General features: G+C 44.8%; 1 protein-coding gene across 4 annotated transcripts; it reads left to right on the top strand.

Moving 5' to 3' along the window:
* Nucleotides 1-1,231: 1,231 nt before the first annotated feature.
* On the top strand, nt 1,232-19,484 carry LOC136054842 (prosaposin). Of its 4 annotated transcripts, none has more exons than XM_065746299.1 (15): nt 1,232-1,331; nt 7,724-7,857; nt 8,854-8,928; nt 9,606-9,731; nt 9,966-10,160; nt 11,070-11,213; nt 11,744-11,800; nt 13,455-13,523; nt 13,992-14,105; nt 14,779-14,874; nt 15,070-15,256; nt 15,407-15,558; nt 17,084-17,164; nt 17,730-17,837; nt 18,407-19,484. In XM_065746299.1, the coding sequence occupies exons 1-15, from the start codon at nt 1,289-1,291 to the stop codon at nt 18,440-18,442; spliced, it is 1,617 nt and encodes a 538-aa protein (XP_065602371.1). In that variant the 5' UTR covers nt 1,232-1,288; the 3' UTR covers nt 18,443-19,484. The 4 variants fall into 4 exon arrangements, with proteins under 4 accessions (XP_065602371.1, XP_065602370.1, XP_065602373.1 ...); XM_065746298.1 differs by having other exon boundaries at nt 11,744-11,809; XM_065746301.1 differs by lacking the exon at nt 13,455-13,523.
* The last annotated feature ends 66 nt before the right edge of the window (nt 19,485-19,550 follow it).

The raw sequence follows: 19,550 nt of genomic DNA, 5'->3' as shown, positions 1-19,550 counted from the left end.
TTGTGTGCTTGCGCAAAGCAGGGAATGCAGCGAGGAGGGCAAGGCAGCCCTGGGAGGAATTTGTGCGCCGTAGGCTTGACATAACCGAATATCAGGCTTCCCAGAGCTGATTGGGCTCTGGTGCCAGCCCAGTTGGACTGGTTGCTGGTGGAGCAGCACTGCTGGCTGCCAGCCCCTGAGCATGAATCATGGGTTTGCTGCAGGAGAGTCCCCGCTCTGGCAGCTTCCCAGCCCCAGGCTCTTCCTACTCACTCTCTCTGTGCTTCTCAAAGTGGGGCTGAAAACAAGCTCTTAGGTAACCAGCCCACAACTGCGTTTAAACAACAGCTGTAGTTCTGGATCAGTGGATTGCACGGGCTCCTGAACAAGGGGACTGTAGAGCTGAGAGAAGCAACGTTTGCATCTCATAGCAACAACCCAAAAAGCTCTGTCCATGTGAGTTCAAGGGACTGACAGAAGGCCCTTCTCTGTTACAGAGAGTAGTGAGGTGCACCTGGTCTCAGTAGGATGAGCTGATTTGACGATTCCTTCTTGTAAATAGCCCCATCATCCATGGCAGATGGCCACTGCTTGATCTCTTGATGCCATTTAATTTTTTTTAAATCTTGTTTTAAGTGAGAAAACTATGAGGTGATTTGTCAAAACGGGGAAAGCTATGCATAATGCTATAATAGGAGGGAAAGTACTTCAATAGTAGCAGAGTGGAAAAGTCCTTAGCTATAGCAAGTGAGAATGAGCCGAACTACAGCAGCCACAGATGCAGAAATGAAGAGTTGCTTTCTTGTTTGTATCCAAAAGCTAGCTAGCTGACCTAGCTGACTAACCAAGGTGCCTCGTCAACACTTTGTGTGCACACGAGAGATAAGCGAGGCACGCCGAGCTCTGTCTAAGCCAAGCAGCTTTGGGACCAGAGTAAAGGTTGTTTGCTCAGTCTGGCCAGCGCTGCAGCTCGGCTGGGCCTGCCTGTTTCACTTCAGGTCTCGGGGCTCCAGGTGGGACGGCGGGATGCTCTGACCGCGTCTTCTCACAACCTGGCTGCTTATGAGCTGCCCTTTGACTTGAGGAAGATCCTCGTTAAGAGCGCTTTAACGTGTTCAGACATTGACAGAGGTCGCGGAACAACGCCGCCATTTCGCGCCCGTCAGGCGGCGCAGCGCACCGCGCATGCGCTGCGGCGGAGAACTGAGGCGGGGGGAGAGGGCGGTGCCGCGCACGCGCGCTGCGTCCCAGTGCAGCCTTGATATACGGTCGAGGGCGCGAGCACCGCATTGCAGGCGGGTGCAGGACCATGGCACGGGTTCTCTTGGTGCTCCTCGGCCTCCTGGCGGCCGGTAAGCGGCCCGGCGAGCTGCCTGGCATCCTCTGCAGCTCCGAACACAGGGAGAGTGCGGGCTGTCACCGCCCGGGACTGTCGTCGCCATGAGTCGGGCGGGGGGGGGGGTGGGTGCAGGCCGCGCCGTGCTGGGTGGGGGAGGGGCGGGTGGTGGTGGGCTTTGATCCGTCTGTATGGGTTGGGGTAGAGGTTGGCGCTTGGCACAAGCCAGAGCGTGGTGTAACTGTATGCTGCTGTTGTGTCTAACTGTCTGCGAGCGCTGCCCTTCCTCATCGGATGATTCAGGGGAAAACCTCGGATTTCTGAGGCAGGAGAGTGAATATTGCTGTCTCACTCTGCTTGGTGGTGTAACCGGGGTCGGTTCCGTGCCATCCAGCCCCATTTTAGTGGGGCTGTTCTTGAATCGCTGATGAATCGCTGAAATGTTTATTGCCATGCTTTAAAAGCGAAAAGCTTTGAAGATGTTGTACCGAGGTTGCTGTTAGGTCCCTGTTCAGGGAAATTGTGATGAGAAACCAGTTCAGCAATGAGAGTTAACCTGGGCTGATGCAGCTAGGTATGGTGGAGGACTCGTCAAGCCTGTTTTTCTTTAGGAAGTCACTGTTTTAACAGAAATAAGCACCCGTCTCTTTACACTGAAGCACTGCTGTGACTGCCGATTGACTCACCTTCAAGGGCACTGCGAAGATGTTTCCTCACGACTTGTCTGTGACAACCCAGGCAGCTGATTTTATGCAACAAGTTAGATAATTAGCTGTATAAAAACCTCTCTCCCATTGCCCTATCCTAATGAAGTTATTTGGCAGGCTTACAGCATGGCCAGTAGGTCATTGGGGTTTTTGGTTGACCTACTTACAACTGCTCCTGTGCATCTTCCCTGGGGGGACTCAGTGGAATTAAAGCTAGGTGTAAGGGCTTGTGTTCTCATATGTTCTTTGGATGCTGCTCTCAGGAGAGAGGTTAGTTTATCTTGAACTTAGCAGGATTTGTTTAGTTTTTATTAGTACAAGCTAAATTGGGAGTGGGAAGTTAGAAGAGCACTGTGCTCAGGCCAGGGCTTGTGCTGTAGGTGAAATCAGCCCAGCCATGAAGATGCCTTGTCTTTAATGTTTTTCATGTTCTGTGGCAGGAATCATGGAGAGTGATGGGCACAAGGTATCAGGCATCTGTCCTGTAACCAGGCTGTGTTCCTTTATTTATGTGACTTGCATGTTAAGCTGGCCTTGGACTATCGGTCTGCCTGTGTTTGCAGGAGAGGCAGAAATAGGCACTCTTGGTTGCCTCTGGAGGAACTGAACAAGCTGTTGTGCATATTCACAGCTGCTCCAAGTGAAAGAAAAGCGTGCTTCCTTCTGCAGAGGTTTGTCTTCTCAGTTTCAGCTATAGGTCCTGCTGACCCAATGGGTCTGGGAGTCTCTAAAAGCTGAGATGTTGCAGGGAGTGGAAAATAAGATGGAATGGAAGCTCGTCAGCAAAACTGGAAGCATCTTGGTCAGGTGATGGTGATGTCACCTGGGGCTGTGGGGGGTTGGGCTCTGTTCATGGAGCCGTTTTTGTCTGCAGTGAGTCTGCTGCTAAGGCTGCAAGCTGAAAGCAATACTCTGCTCTTTTGAAATGTGTGCATGTGTTTTTTGAGGCATGTTTGTACATTGGCTCACAGAGCAATGCTTAGGTTCAGGTAGCAGTACTTCTGAGGCTTCTGTTCGAGTTGTTTTGTTTTCTCGATTTTTGTACTGCTGTGAAAATCTATGTGGAGAGACATTGCCTTTCTGTTTCCTGAAGTCTGGGCTTCACCTGCCCCCTGTGCCAGGACTGTGGGGTAACCTGTGGCCAAGAACTTTGGTTTCTTTTCCCTGGGGTGGTTCTAGCTGTAGTTAGGAGGTGGTGTGACTGTGAATATGTAGTGAAAGGGAAGTCCTCACTACAGAATTTCCATGGGAAGTTGCATCAAATCCCCCTTTCTCTTCAACCCAGAGAACCTCAGAGCAAAACAGAAGGTAGATAAAGCATGTTCAAAACTTTAGATGTATTTATATGGTTAAAAATAAAGAAACCTCTGCAGGGAAAAATGCTTCCCATCATCTCATGGGGATATCCTGGTGCCCTGTCTGGGACAGCTTTCCCCTGATGACTGCCAGATGCTCTTGAACATCCAGATGTCTTTCCTAGCTTCTGTCCTGGGAGAGTCTCAGGCAGAAGTTTCACACTTACTTTGCAACCTCCTATCTCCTGCAGCCTTAAAGCAACAGTGACAATTTATTGGAATGGTAGAGCTAATTTTACTGTCTTGGCTGGTGCTGTTCTTTACTATCTTCAACTTTGTTGTGATTGCGTGTGTGAACAGAAACTGCTTCTCCTACCATATTTACTTTATGGTGCTAGAAGCAAGGGAGTGCCTGAGGTCCAAGGGTGTTTTACAGCTACCAAAATGGGAGGGCACACCCTACCCTGAGGAAGAGCAGTATCATGCCTTGAGTTTGAGACTTGTTTCTGGTGAGTTACTGGAGTTACTAGTGTTTCAGGCTTCATAATCAATCAGTAGATGCTGGCCAGGAAAACTCTGATCAGGAGACATCTGGAGAACTGATAGCACCTAGCCATGCTTCATGCTTAGCCTGCAGGTTGCCCACACTCTCTCAAGTCCTGTGGTCATTTTACTGCCTTGTTAATCCAAAAGCCTTTGGCGTCTGTTTTTAGTGTGGGATGTGATTACAACTTGTGAAATGTTCCTTAAACTCACTAACTGACCAGAGAGGCTGTGGAGCACCTAGCTCTTCAAATAACTCTGGGTTGGGGTCACTCATTGGCTTGTTGACACTGTGTAAGATTTGATAAAGAGGAGGTTGATCCCACTTGACTTCTAGCTTGAACATACTTTCTTCTCCAAGTTCCTAGAAGAACTAGGATGAATATAGTTAATAACCATGCATAGAGTAGAAGGGATTGATGCATTCCCTGTGGTCTTTGGGCATTTCTGGGTGATAGCAGTCTCTTTTATTTAAACGTTTCCAAGCTGGATAGCCTGGCACCCCTCCATGTTAATGTACTAGGAGCAAATCAGACTGGCAACAAGGAGTAAGAGGTGGTAGCCCCTGTGAATTATTTTCCACTTGTGACTTTGAGACATTAAGTGATGACTCAACTCTTTTATCATCAGTTGCAGGTTAACTTGTCTGTAGTAATGATGTGCTTCTCCTAACAGTCTGGTTTGGAGGCAGCTTGAATCTTCAAGCTGATAGATGTTCCTGATAGAGAACTGAAGGATAAGCTAGAAACTTTTTTTTGCCTGGCCTGTGGAGAATCTCTGAAGCTGATATAAGGTGTTAGCTCTTAAAGTAGTCACAAAAATCTCATTAGATTCAGTGTAGCTTTGGAGGAGACTGCTTAGGACCCTTTTGTGTGCACTGGTGTAATTCAGGCTGGTGTTCAGTGGAAGAAGTATAACACATACTTGAGGGAAGGGAAGGTTATTGTCGGTATATAATTATCTGTCCTTTTTTCCTGTAGCTGCCCTTGCAGAATGCTAATGCAGCTGTCGTAGGCTTCCTTCTAGATTCCTGTTTGCTTAAAAGGAGTGGGGAACTCAGCTATACTTCAGTGTGCTCTGTAAGCTTTTCAAAGGGAAACAGTACTGATGTCTGAGAGGTTGTCGCCTGTGCTTGACTCACCTGTGTATGTTAGCTTTTTTCCCTGTAGATACTGGCATCGAGGAAAGCTGTGGATGTTTGGCATGCCCTACTTTGATAAAGTGTCTGTGACTAATGTGTGCTTGCTCGCTAAAGTAAGTAGGGCATTTGTGGGAGCAGGGTACAAGTTTCCCTGTAGCGGTAACTGTTGCTTGTCAGACTGTGTTAGTAACATTCTAGCAGAGTTAGGTTACTGACCTGAACCTTCAGGAAGGGGTTTCTGTTGCTGCTTTTCAGCTTTTGGAGTCTTGGTACGTTGTTAGGCTTCGGGCTGTGTTTCTGAGGCAACGCTTCTTCTGGGAGACGGCTTCTGTTGTTAGACATGAGCAGCCTCAGAGAGGCCAGTGTGGGTATGAAGCTCTCCTCTTCGGGTTGGAGGAGCTGCAAGTGTAGGCAACAATCCTACGGTGCCTAGGGCCTGTCAGCTTGGCTGGAGGCCTGAAAACTCAAGTCTTTTACATGTGAAAGCCCTTTAATTTGCTATGTGGGTTGTATTTTCACCTCCCCCTTCAATTTTCTCTTGCTGCTTAGTTCAGGGAAAAGCACGGTGGCTGTTTGCTTTCTAAGATGGAAGAAGGCAGTTGAAAAAGGGAGGAACCAGTGAGGAAGATGAATTCTGAAACACCTTGGCCTTCACAGATGAGCTTGTGTGGTGCTCTAGAAATAGTGGCATGCCCCAGCTTTACGGAAGTGGGGCACAGGGTTGGATGGGCATGGTGTATGACTGTTGGCAGCTAATCTACGGAGGAAGGAGGCATCTGTTTAAAAATGGATGACCTCAAATAGACGAAGAACAATGTATAAAATAAAGGGATGCCAGAGATAACTAAGAAGGTAATCTCATTGTGTTTATCCAATGAGCATTAGGAGTTGCATGAGGTAACTGACGGTGCTGTTTTCTCCTGGGTTGCTGCAGGCATCACGTGTCTTAATGCAGAGGCTGTTTGGAGGCACTGCCAAGGGAACTAACACACAGTCCTAACACACTGACTGGGAAATATGCTTTGGTTGTGATGTGGGGAAAATGCTGGCTCAGAGGTAGGAGAAGCAGCTAAAAGCAAAAGGAGTGGGAATGGTAAAAGACTTCCAGCTGTCTTCTGAATCTGGAAAAGCCATGTGGATCTGTTGGCATGCTGTCTTGCTGCAGGAGTGTTGTGTTGGGGAGCGGGCTTGAAGTAGTATGGGCGTGGCATGGTATTTCTTCTGTTTTAGAGCTGGGATATCAAGCATGAGATGATGAGGAAGGACTAAGAGCAGCTGCTAGGCATTCTGCTGGAGCTGGCATGGATCCGGGAGAGTGACAGGCATGTTAAAATAGAAAGCCAAACAGAAACTGAAGGTTGATTAACAGCTGAATCAAACCAGCATGAGTTACTGTGGGATTGCATGTGTCTGGGCTCTGAATGACCTGTTAGGCTGAGTGTTCAACTGCTTGGCATAAGTCTTGGAGTTTGATATTTCAGTGTAGTTTGTATTATGTTTTAGACAGGGGAAGGAAGGGAAAGAAATCATTTCACTTTTAATGCACTAAGTGAGAGGCATAGGTTAAAAGCTTTACAAGTAAATAGTTAGAAGTCCTTAGTTTCACTGTTTAAAGGCAAGGTCTTGCTGATTTTAGCCAGGCTTGCCTCGTCCTTGTAGAACTTCCTACCACTTTGCTAACCTGTGTCTGAGAGGGAAGAATAGCTTTCCTCAGCCTTGCTTGTTGTCCTCCAGCCAGGAGCTGACAGCTCTTTGGCTTCCCAGTCAGACTTTGAAACTTAAGCATTGCTGGTGCTTCCAGATGGATAGCATGCTGTATCTTACAGCAGACCCTCTGTGAGCCTTCTGCTGACCACCCATCCACTCTCACAGGTTCAGAAGTCTTACAAGCAGTCCTGGGGTGCTGTTTTGCTGAAAAAATGAGGTTCAGTCCTGGCCTTTTCCTTCTTGCTCTTGTATAGAAGTTTTAAGTATGCCAAGCACATATTTCTTTAAAGAAATGGGTCACTCCTCTGCGAAATCCAGTATAAACAGGCTTTAGAAAGGAACAGTGGAAAAGGCTGTGGACTGTCACCTGTATATGTGTGCTGGTTATGTACTTTGCAGGTGTGCTGGTAACTCAGCTGTGAAGCAATCCTCTAATTGCTCAGAATTGAGACAGGAGAAATAGAAATGTGATTATTTGCTTGTCAAAACCTCTCTGGATGCTTTATAGGAATCAACAGCTTAATTTGTGCTTCTCGGTGGTCAGTGTAATTTTACAGTAGCATTTTGTAGTGTGTGAACAGCACTGGTGTAGAAATAATGGCTCCTGAATAACCCCTATCCAGCTAATAGGTTTGAACAGGCTTCTAACAGCTCTTCAAATGATGACAGCAGTGCCCTTTAGGCTTAGACCTTGGCTAGTTTCTTAGGAGTCTGATGTGGGATTTCAGTTGTTTTGGTTAACACAACCTAGGAGATTGAGCTGACCTACAGGCAAGATGAATTCAGAAAACTGGGTGAAGCTGAGCACCTGCTCCAGTGGATCTGCATACTAGTGTAATAAACAAAGCATGTAAAAAATAGCTAGGAAATAAGCTTTATGAACTTGTTCTAATACTAATAGTGCAAGTCTCTTAGAAGTCTTTAGGGAGGCTGCCTGAGGATCAGCTGCTTTTCTGGAGTTGGCTGTGCTGTTGGTATTTGGGACTCATCCTTAGGTTTCCCCTCTCTCTGGCAGCTGTGGCCAGCCCTGTTTTGTGGCAGAAGGACTGTGTGAAGGGTCCAGAAGTATGGTGTCAGAGCCTTCGGACAGCATCGCAGTGTGGAGCAGTGAAACACTGCCAGCAGAATGTCTGGAGCAAGCCTACTGTAGTAAGTATCACTGCTGAGATGTCTTTCCAGGGTGCTTTGGGTAGCTGGTATCCATATGCTGGAGGCTTTCAAGTCTGATTGCTGTTAAGTGCCACATTGGACTACTCCTCCGGTTTCTGTGAGCTAATTTGGGTGCTAGATAAGGGTTGCTTTCCATTCTGTGGCCTTGCACAACTTGTCTGCTGACTTCTCATGTGACCTGTTGCACAGTCCCTGAGCAGCATGTGAAACAGAGCTAGTGGGTTTCAGACTTGATCCTCTTCCTAATTCATAGGGCTCTTTTTATTCTGAGCTGTGCCAAGCTGGTAGGTTTAGTTAAGCAACCACATAGCTGTTTTTTTTTCAGGTCTTTCTCACCATATGATCTTCCACAAAAGATACAGCTTGTGCTCAATTAGGAAAGCCCTGACAATAAATGTTACTTTTAGTAGGGTTCTTCAAGATGTGTAAAATGTGAGTGTTGCATTAATGGATATAGCTGTAGCTTGTACTGTTGTTCCCCAGATTGCTGGGGGAGGGCTGTTTGCAGGCAGGTATATCCAACACACCTTGCCTACATCTTTGAACTGAGTTCATTTTCTCTGCTCCAAGTTTCACTCAACATAGTCAGATTCACTTTAATCGTTTTAAAAAATTGTCCCCTTTCTTGGAAATTGAGGCTCTTTAAAGAGAAAGGCAAACTAGGTTCAGGAGAGGACATCTCATGTCAGTGTACTTCACCCTTCAAGGGTGCTGGGACTAGGTGAAATGAGCAATTGATAGCATACCTGCTTCTTCAGATGTAAGTTTGCTGAAGAAACTGGTGCTGGACATGCTCTGTATAGCCTTTATCTGTTTTAAAGCCTCTCTGCCTCCACCTTAGTTTCAGCCAGTATCTCTTCTTTAATCTTAAATTAAAACATGAATGCAGTGCTCACTCTTTGCATTCTTATTTGCACACCACATTTACAGGCACTTAATTCTGTCTCCATGTAACTCTTTTCCTTCTCTCCCTAGAACAGCATCCCCTGTGATTTGTGCAAGGAACTTGTGACAGTGGTTGGCAAGGTTTTGAAGGACAATGGCACAGAGGTAAGCTGAGCTCTTCTCCTTGCTCTAAGGCACTCATTGATTTTCTTGGCATAACAAGGTCTCAAGGTGAAGGGGTAGAGTATTCTGCAAGAGTTCCCAATATGAACAGCAAGTGTTGAAAGGGGAATTGTTACATAGGATATGGCTTTCAAATGCAGCTCTGGTTTAGAGATTAGCAAATCCTAGGGCCTTCCTTGCTCTGACACATCCCTGATTGTCTATAGATAGAACTGTTCTTGTGCTGGTGTGCCATTCATCTTGAAGGGTGTGATAGTGTAGAAGTGGATGCTGAATGCAAGCAAAGTGGGCTTTGTTTTAGCTATGTGACTACTCTCTTTCATGAACTCACAGTACTTTGTGAGGAAGAAATAGCTGTCATGCTAGCACATCATTTCACTTCCTCTGAAAAGTAAATGCCTTATGGCAGTAAGGGCATGTTGTGTGGGCCTCATAAGGAGCTATTTCATGTTTTCTCTTTGGTGGGGTTTCATTGAAGGTCCAGGACTGTGCCAAAAGCTGTAATGTAACATCTCATTCTGATTTTGCTTGGTGGCTTCCTGGACCTACCTGAGTCCGATGACCTTCTTTAAGCTTTGTATTGTGAGGTTTTTGGGAATTGAAGGATTTTTTTGATACACAGGTGTAGATAGTCTAAGCCTTGCCTTGCCTTTTTTTAGGATGAGATCCGCTCTTACTTGGAAAAGACATGCGAGTTTCTTCCTGACCAAGGCCTGGCCTCTGAGTGCAAAGAAATTGTGGACTCCTACCTCCCGGTTATCATGGACATGATCAAGGAAGAATTTGTAAGTAGATAACGATCTGTATCTGTTTGAACTGAGAACTGTGCTGTTGTTGTTTGGATTTTCCACACAAGATGGTGCATGTGGTCCTTTGGTTCTGTGTGCAATTCTTTGTTTGAAGACAGCTTTTTTTCCTGAGAACTGTTTTCCAGTTTCAGCAGAACAGCTGTCTGCTCTGAACATCATGTAACAGTGCCGTCAGTCCAGAGCTTTATGTACATATCTTATCTCCCCCAGGATAAACCAGAAGTTGTATGTAGTGCCCTTTCATTGTGTCAGTCCCTTCAGAAGCATCTTGCTGCAATGAAACTTCAGAAACAGCTCCAGTCCAATAAGATACCTGAGCTGGACTTCTCTGAGCTGACATCTCCATTCATGGCTAATGTGCCTCTCCTCCTTTACCCTCAAGACAAACCCAAGCAGAAGTCTAAGGTAAGGGTTTGGTACTACTACACTGTAGAATTAAAAATGAGGAGGGTTTTCTGTTCTGGAGTGTCAGTTTATGTAAGGATTCATTGGTGATTCTTGGTAAGGGACTGCCATCCTGAGCAAAGATTAAAGAGATGTTCTTCACATGGGTGAAAAGTTTTGTACTTTTGCATATACCTATACAGCATCTTCCTTGTGGATTTAAAGCTAAGTAAGCTAATAGCTGCAGCCTCTGTGAACCATCTGTGTTACCTTGGATTAACAACTTCAGTCTATACTACATTAAGCCTTGTACTGGGCTCTTCCAATGCAGGACCATAGTAGTCAGACAGGTCTTACTTGAAAATGGTTTCTTCCAAGAAAGTGTTTAAAGGAAGAAAGTTCTCCCACGTTCTGATTAATCTCCTGACTGTGCCCTTCAGAGAAAGCATTTGTCTCTGAATCTAGGGGTGACAGATGGGATCAGAAGAAAATGACTAGCTGATAAAGGGGAGTAGATGAGACTATCAGACTCTGCCTCTGCTTCCAAGTTCATAATGAACTTAGGTGGGGAACTAACCAGCTGAGTGGATGTGGAATGAGCTCTTGTGGGTGGAGCAGGGAGATCTATGCCAAATTTAGCAACCTTCCCCCTGTGGTCTTGTAACAAAACCAAGAGATTTTGGTGATTGGATATCTCACAGTTATATTGGGTTTCAGAGCTGTGTGTACCTAATCTCCATCTAGTGGCTGGTGCACATACCGACAGGAACTTGTGTTTTCATGTTCGGTCAGGCTTTAAAATATTCTATATAGCACTAATTAAGGCTTGCATGTAGTTTGAAATAACCGTTAAAGCTTAGTAGCACACTTGAGAAGGTTCAATCGCTATGTGGAGAGGTGTCAACTTTTTTTTTTTACTCTTTGTCCCAGGGAAGTGAGGATGTGTGCCAAGACTGCATTCGGCTGGTTACTGATGTTCAGGAAGCTGTGAGGACAAATGCAACTTTTGTGAAGTCTTTAGTTGCTCATGCCAAGGAGGAATGTGATCGCCTCGGACCTGGAATGTCTGATATGGTATGTTATCTTTCTGTTCAAACATTTGTGTGTAAATGTAAAACTCTTAATCGGTGCCTTAGTCCCCTCAGGGTAATCTGTAGTACAGTGAAGGAGCATGTGTGACATTCAGTATTTGTCACACCATGTAACAGTAACTGAACATTGAAAGATCAGCTTTTTCATCAAGCAGGTGGTGGCGGGGAACAAGTGGGAGCAGGGAGGACAAGAAGGCTCAAGATTGCTGAGATCCTTTAAAGCTATGTTTCATAAAAATGATCTGGGAGAGTAATGATGTCAGAAGTGAGGAGGGGAGCCTTTACCCTGGGAGGAATGGCAGGACTCATTAGATAAGCAGCTAAGTGGGCAATGATTGTTTGTAACCTGAAATGCCATCTTGTTCTTGGGACAAGCTGTGATACCTAACAGTATGCGTATTAAATAGAACAGGTAAATGAATGTTTTGGGAAGCGTTAGATAATTCTAGGCTAGCCCTGCAGCTTAAGTGGCTTGATAATTATAGCAAGGCTTTCTTTTCCCACTCCCTACAGTGCAAGAGCTATGTCTCTGAATATTCTGACTTGGCCATCCAGATGTTGATGCACATGGTAAGTTCAGTAAGGTGTAACACTTGATCTCAGTTCATTTTTCTGCTTTGTGTAGCTAACTGATTTGAAAACAGGGAATGCTTACTGTTGTAGAAGTGGGTAGAATCTTTGCTCTGTAACTGTTGGTATTAGCACTTTCAATTTGGCATTTAATTGGATAACAACTTCACTCCCAGTTTGCTTCAGCTCTTTCCTCTTCTTCCGCAACTGCTTCACTGGGGCAAAGGCACGCCAGTGCTTTGACATGCAGAGGAAGATGTTTTGTGTATGTTATGCACCACTATCTCAGTCCTACGCTTACACCACTTTCCCCTCAAGTAGTATATGAATATTACTTGGTCTCTGTCATGGGTAGTATTGAAAAATTGATTCAAGTAAGTGCTGTAGATAAGTGTATCTTGGGGGTTGTGCACTGTCATCTTCCAATTTCTTCGTGGGAGGAACGTATGCAGTTCAAATGCTTGACAATTTTTTTCTTAACTGTTATCTTTAATATCTCCTATCTTCTTCTGTCTCCCATTTCCTTTGTCAACAGAAAGATCAGGTAGGTGAACAACTTGCCTGTGGTAATAGCCTGCTTGTAGTTCACTTGCTGCTCTTAAAGGGCCTTTGCTGCTCTTAAAGGGCTGGTAGTTCACTTCTTGCTCTACTAGCTGTGTACATGGTGTGAGTGTACTCAGTTTTGACAGATACAAGGGATATTTGTGTGTTGAAAGCAAGGAAAGACTGTAGACTTCCTCCAGTGGATCGGTCTATCTTCCATCTCTGGATACCAGTCTGTTTTACCAAGATTATGCTTTGACAGGTGATATGCTCACTTTCATATGTGATAAAAGTGGGAAGAGCGAGCCAGTGGCTCCTGTTAGCTTCTGGTGTAATGTTTGTGCTCAAAAGGGCTTGAGTTTGGCTGTCCTTGGATCATTTTTGTTAATATTTGAATCTGAAACTATCACTTTAGATGCTTAGAATATGTGAATCAAGGGGAAGGAGCAGGAGGCCTTCAGGCTCCTGCTTCCTAAAGCTGTTTGGGCTTTCAGTTCAACCACTCCTGGGAGACCTTGTGTCTGTCATCTCTCTGAGATGAGAACACTGTGTGCGTGTGGATGTTGTTTTAACATTAGTGTTGGGGAGATGCTTATAACAATGCATGAACCAAAGGCTTGACTTAAAGGTACTGCCTGGAGTAGCCTGAAATGTCACAGTAAGTCTGAGATACTGCTTTTGCCTGTGCCTGAGGTTATGGCGTGATGTGTAAACTGTTGTGTAAGCCTCTGCTGTAATGAGCTTGATTACTTGGCTGATAGTCTTCTAATTATCTGTAGGACTAAAGGTTTTTTTTTTTGAAGCTTAAATAAACTTTAGGGGAGAGGAAACTCAAGTTTTGCTTATTATTCTGTACCACCTTTCTCACCTTGTATAGGTACAGCATTGCCTCCTTAGAGCACTGTTTGCCTATGTTCAGCATTTATTTCTGCATTTAGCAGTGTCTAAGACCTCTGAGACACTAGAAAACCTTTGGAATGGCTTTGTTTTATGCTTTCTGGCTGTGAGGAGAACACTTGAAATGCAAAAATTGTATAGACTCTTCAGGGAAAAAAAAGAGGGAGTGGCTTAGGCTTAGTTTTTTAATGTGGTTAACTTCTGTTCCTTGTAGGCTGCGTTCAATAATGCAGGAATGTGTTTCTGTTTGCAAAATGTGATGTTACTGGAAGTTTTAAAGAAGGTAGCTTGTGAAAGAAGAGGAATCCTTTCTTCTCAGCATTTCTTCCAGTTCTTGGGTGATCTTGTCAGAGAAATGAGCCTCTTCCTTAATAACTTAAGTCTTTCAGGGGAGCAGCTTGTGGATGGAGATCTGAAGGGGGGGTGGTGTGGCCTATTTTGGTGTCAGTAGCTCTTAAGTCAACACCTTTTTGAAGGGCTTGCATATTAGCTCTTGGTAAATGGATTTTGAAGTGGATGTGACCTAACCTCTTCCTCTTTTAAGGGAGCTGCTAAACTTGATTTGGTAGTTGTCCTGCCTATAACCATATCAAATGCTTTGGCAATAATCAAGTAGTCCGGAAAGCTCTAGTTGTGTTGGAGCCTTTTAAAGCTTTGTCTTCTGTTCTCTTGGTGCTTCCACAGGCTCTTCCACAGTCACAGGAAGCAGTGACTTCCAGACTTTTAAAAGCTGTCATCCCTCTCTTTCCAGCAACCAAAGGAAATTTGTGCCATGGTTGGGTTCTGTGCTTCTGTGAAGTCTGTTCCCTTTCAGACTCTGGTGCCAGCTCAGGTTGTTCATGAAGTGAAAACAGAAACTGTGGAGGTAAGATGGGTGACTTTGTGCTCAATAGCTTTGCTGCCCTTTTTGCCCTGCTGTAATGAACTAGATGAAACAAGTGCTTCTATGTGCTGAATAATCCAAGTCTCCTCACATATAAAATCCTGGCCTGTTGTTTTTGAGTCAACCTGTGGAGCAGGAGGGAGCTGACTGATTTGCTAGCTTCCTGCAGCCTTTAAGTTAAGAAATGAGATTTTTTTTTTTTTTCTGGAAGAGTCTCTTTTGCATGCAGTTAACTTTTACTAAACTGTCTCCAAACAATTTCCCTCAAGTCCATCAGTTTCTCTTTTTAAACCCAATAAATTTTGCTCTGTTTAAGGAATGCTTCATGTTTCTCTTGACTCTAGTTACTGTGGCAGTGCTCATTTTTTGTCTGTTAAATCTAACTCCCTGCCTCATGCAACCTGAGAACTGTGGTCTTAAATAATCATACAAAATTTCTTTTCATGCTTTAAAAGAAAGCATTTCATGAAGACCTTTGAGGTTTTGGGGCTGTGCAAGACCTTTTGAATGTAGCTCAAACTGGCTAGCTAAGTAAAGGGCTTAGTATGCCAGTCCTGAATGGGAGTGCTTGTTGGACTGATCTTTTATGAATTGTTCTCTGTCAAGTGTGGACAAGTGTTGATTTATTGTTTTCTGTGGGTGTTTATATTCTCAGAAAGCTGCAGTTCAAGAGAAGACTTTTTCTGTGTGTGAAATCTGTGAGACCATGGTGAAAGAAGTGACTGGCCTGTTGGAGAGCAACAAGACAGAGGTGTGTATGTGGCAAAAATGGTACCTCTGCCGAGGCTTTGGCTAAAATGGGCCTGTATTGTTACTGGTTTGGAGGGGGGAAAGAAAGCTCAGTTTCGTGAGTAAGAGTTTCCCTGTTCTTTGCTAGGACAGAGGAAGCAAATACATTTAAATGAATTCAGATTTGTTTAATTATTACTCATCCTTTCTCCTCCAGGAGGAGATTGTGCATGAAATGGAGATGGTCTGCTACCTGTTCCCAGCAAGTGTCAAAGACCAGTGTAAGGACTTCATAGAGGTCTATGGCCAGGCTTTGATTGACATGCTCCTGGAAGCAACAAATCCCGAGGCTGTGTGTGTTATGCTGAAATGCTGTGCAGCCAACAAGCATCCACAGCAGCCAGGTTGGTACTGAGGAATTGGTATTATTGCAGTATGAGCCAATTAACCTGTGATTATGTCCCCTGTGGATTCATGCTTCATCCTTTGCCTGGTGCTGCCTCCTTTCTTCTGTTTGGGGAAGTTACCTAAGTGTTGCTTTTTTTCTTTCTCAGTTGTGGTGAAACCTGCAGGTGGCTTCTGTGATATCTGCAAGATGATAGTAGCTTATGCAGACAAAGAACTTGAGAAGAATGCCACAACAACTGAGATTGAGGCTTTACTGGAAAAAGTCTGTCACTTCCTGCCAGAGTCTGTCAGTGATCAGGTAAAGCATCTGTATAGGGGCAAGCTAAAAAGGCAATGGTCTTGATGATGATCTGGTACTGACCTTGTTGATTTAATGTTTATGTAGTTGATACAGTGTCAGTTATGCCTGCTTCATTGTCTTAAGTCTTGTACCTGTTCTGTGTGCAATGCAAGGCTGAAGACAACTGTCTACATATGCAGCTGGAACTGGCTTGGTTCAGCTGTCCAATCCCTCCTAGGATTATTCCCTTTTCTACTTAGCATGAAGGCAGAGCAACCTATCGTGTAGCAGGGAGAGAGTAGAAGGAAGGATAACTCTGGGGGGGTGGGGATGGAGGGCAGCAGGCTTAATCTTGGGTGGTCCTGGCTGTGTGACCTCTGCCCTTCAGTCAGAACAAGGCAAAGATGAACAGAAGACTGAAGCAGAGAACTTGAAGGCTGGAGTGTAGTTTCTCACTGTGTTTCTTACAAGAATGATCACTGTGACATGTGTTGGAGATTGAAGACTCCTCCTGCAGAGGCTAGAAGGAGTTAGGGGTGTAGATTTCCCCATGGATTTCCCCATCCTTGGGGGTTAGCAGTTAGCAGTCATCTGAATGGATGGAGACTTTCAAGGACTTTCAAGCACTTTTTCAAGTGGCTGGCCATTAGTACTAATTTGCAGTCAATAAAGGTCTGCCTGGAAATCAGCTGAGAACAGTGGGTGGAGGTGGCTGAAGGGCTTTTTTTTTTTTCCCCTTCCCATCTCAGTGAGGATCCTGTTCAAGGGATTAACGAAGTAACAGGACATAAGCTGGCATAATTCCAGTGAGATAGTAGAAAGCAATGGCTTAGCAGGCATTGCCATCAAGGTTTACCTGGAAATCTTATTAGGTGGCTGCAGAGCGTCAACCGCTTATAAGTTTAGCAGGCATATTATATGCAGGCTTAAAGTAGCTATGAAACAGCTGCTCCTGCTAACTGCTGTGAGGCTGTTTAATAGCTGTGGTTGGTTTATTATTAATTGGTGCTGTTAACCTCTGCTCAGAGTGCCAGTATGTCTGTGCTTCTGAGTGGGCCTCTCCACTAGAGGGCTGACTGCTAGTGATGGGAGGCGTTTCTGCTGCTGTCAAAGTGGATGCTTGGGCTAAAGATGCTTAAGAGCCACTATTAGTGCATTGCTGCCATCCTGCTGGGGACATTTGCCTTCTGCTTGTGCATACTTCTCCCCTGAGACATCGGTGAACTTCACTATCAGACTGAGCGTTGCAAATCAAAGCCTGCCTACTTTGGTTCTCTTCCTTTTGACTGCTTTTTTTCCTCACAGCCTTCCACATACTCAGTTGTGCCTACGTGCAGGTATGAGTTAACCAGAGATTTTGTTGTTTGAGGTGGATGCCATGTGAGATCTTCCGATCCGCAGAGCTTGAGTCTTTGGTTTATTGGCTTAGAGTATGTTATTGGAGGGCTTGGACAAATAATTTATGGGTTGGCTTGCTAACTGGCTTACTGCAATCTTTTTAAGGTCTTCATGGAAAAATCTCTCAACCTGTGTTTTGTTACAGTGTGTTCAGTTTGTGGACCAGTATGAGCCTGTGGTTGTGCAACTCTTGGCAGAGATGATGGATCCCACTTTTGTTTGCACTGTGAGTATCGTGTTCAGGTCTATTCAGGATGGGCTCTGATACAGTCCTGCCTACTCTTCTCTATGCCTTTCAGTGTCTAGCAAGCAGAAACTCTGCTGGAATAAAAATTAACTTGCTGAATGCTTAGAGCAAGTTCTCTTGTGCAAGGCCTTGGGCTTAATGAATGGACAGCTGTTTGGCTGCCAGCCTTGTGCATGGCAGGATAGAAGAGCTGCCCGTGGTTATCCACTGTTAAGGTTCAGTAACAAGCATGGTGTGTCCTGAACACCATGAGAGGAAGTTAAATCATGGCATTTGTTGAGAACAGTCCCTTTCTAGAAGCTGTTTTGCAACACTTAACGTGGAAAAAGTTGTGGTTACTTAATTTTTCCTGGTGTTGCGTTGCTGCTTTGTTTCAGCTGCAAGCATGACAGCAATTGTCAGCTGAGGACAGTGCTGTGCTTGCTCCTGAACTTACCTCAGCTTTGCCTTTGGGCTCCTGCACTTGGTCAGGTAGAAGTCCAGATGTAAGGCTGGAGTCAAAATGTTCCCGTGTCCATACTGACTGCTGCTGTTGTTTCCACAGAAACTAGGAGTCTGTGGAGCGGCTAAAAAGCCTCTCCTAGGGGATGATGCCTGTGTCTGGGGTCCGGGTTACTGGTGTAAGAACATGGAGACTGCTGCTCAGTGTAACGTACGTAAAATGGGATTCTACCTTGAATTTCCTATTGGCCTTTGATACCTCCTTGAAAACTAATTTTGCCAGCTTCTCTGGCACACTAAGTGGGTGAATTCCTAGGTGGGAATTAGCTATCTAGAGCTGCTTGAGTTTGATTAGAGGTTCTTCCATAGCCCTTTGCTTTCTCAGAGCATGCTGTTTCCTCCCCCAGTCTCTCCTGTTCCTCTGAAAGCATTTCAGAATCTGTAGTAAGTTGCAGTGTGAGCTTTATATTTAGCCTGTGTTCCAAGAGCCCTGAAGCCATGTCACAACCTGTGATCAGGCCCTCTGAGAGGGCTTTTGGTATTGCTGTGGGCTGATGTGTTCTCTGCCAGGCCTTAAAGACTGAGGTCTGTCAACATTTCCTGAATCTTCTGGGTTGGGGGCAGGGGGCCAGAAATACTGTTTACAGTCCTCTATGGAACCACGTATTTTAAGAAACAGATGTTTTTCCAAAATCCTAGTTCAGAGTAAGGTGTTAATGGTACCTACTTGTTTGCTAACAGGCTTTTTTCCACTCACATATACCATTTCTTTCCCCACAGGCTATTGATCACTGCAGACGTCATGTGTGGAACTAGAGGAAGTATTTTCCAGCACTGAAAGTTTGCTGTGGCTCGTAAAAGCGTGGGCTGAGGCTGGAGAGCTGTGTCTCAAATGTCCCTCCTCTCTGCCTCATTAACAATTTGACCTTCAAGTTCCTTTATTGTAACTCTTCTGTAGCATTGCTGCTGTTGAAGGATCAGATCTTCGTTGTTGACTTAACAAAGATATTTTTGACTGTACAGTTTAACTCATTATGCTCCTAAAAATAGTCAGTGTGTTGTAGATTTTAATTGGTAGGCTGAGGTGTTTTTAGGTGCTGGGAAGAATGATGGAAGATGAAATGAGTTTCTTTTAATTTAAAGAAGAGCAAGATAGTGACTAAAGTTAAATACTTTTCTGTAGCAGGCTTTGGGGAGATGATATACTTTGTGTTTTTAACATCTGACTGGAATACTGGTTTTCTGCTTAACTGCTGGGGAGCCCTAAGGGATAAAGTTGAATCCTGGAATCCCTTCAGCTGGAGTTTTCAAACCTTTATGGATGCAGGGAGGGGGACTTGGTGTGCCCAGCGAACTTTCGAAGCTACTGGTGTGTATAAGAAAGAAACATTTGCACTTGAGTTGTCATGCTTAAGGCTTGTGGTGTTGTCATAGCTAAGGAAACCCCTTAATATTAGATCATGTGCTTTTTATTTCCTCGGATGACTCAGCTTCAGTGTGGGTGTTCTTATCAAGCCCTGAACAGTTCAGTCTTTTCAAGCATGTGAACACACTTAAGGAATGCCTTCCCCCTCCTTACTTGCTCAGTGATTCTGCTTCATCTTACAGCTTGCTATGTACATCCAGCCTGGTGCTGAGGAGGTAGAGTGAACTGACTTGGTAGGAGATGGAGGTGAAAAAAGTCAACAAGTGCTCTACGTATATGAAATACTGTGCAGTGTAGTGGGCAGAACATGTGGGAAATGATTTTCCTGTTAAGAGCTATTTCATTCCTTGCTTTTGGTTTTCTCTAGTGGCATACTCTGGTAATCTCAAGCTTCAGAGGCACCGTTAGGCTTGCAGGTAGCTTCTATTGACATTTATCCTTCTGATTAGTTAGAAGTAGAACTTCTTTCTCCCAGAGTTCCTGTTTCTAGTGGGAAAT

Source organism: Cyrtonyx montezumae, unplaced genomic scaffold, assembly GCF_038088225.1.
Source record: "Cyrtonyx montezumae isolate F1298 unplaced genomic scaffold, pur_monq_1.0 scaffold_4, whole genome shotgun sequence".
Taxonomy (NCBI): Eukaryota; Metazoa; Chordata; class Aves; order Galliformes; family Odontophoridae; genus Cyrtonyx; species Cyrtonyx montezumae.
This window is presented reverse-complemented; position numbering and strand designations above follow the sequence as displayed.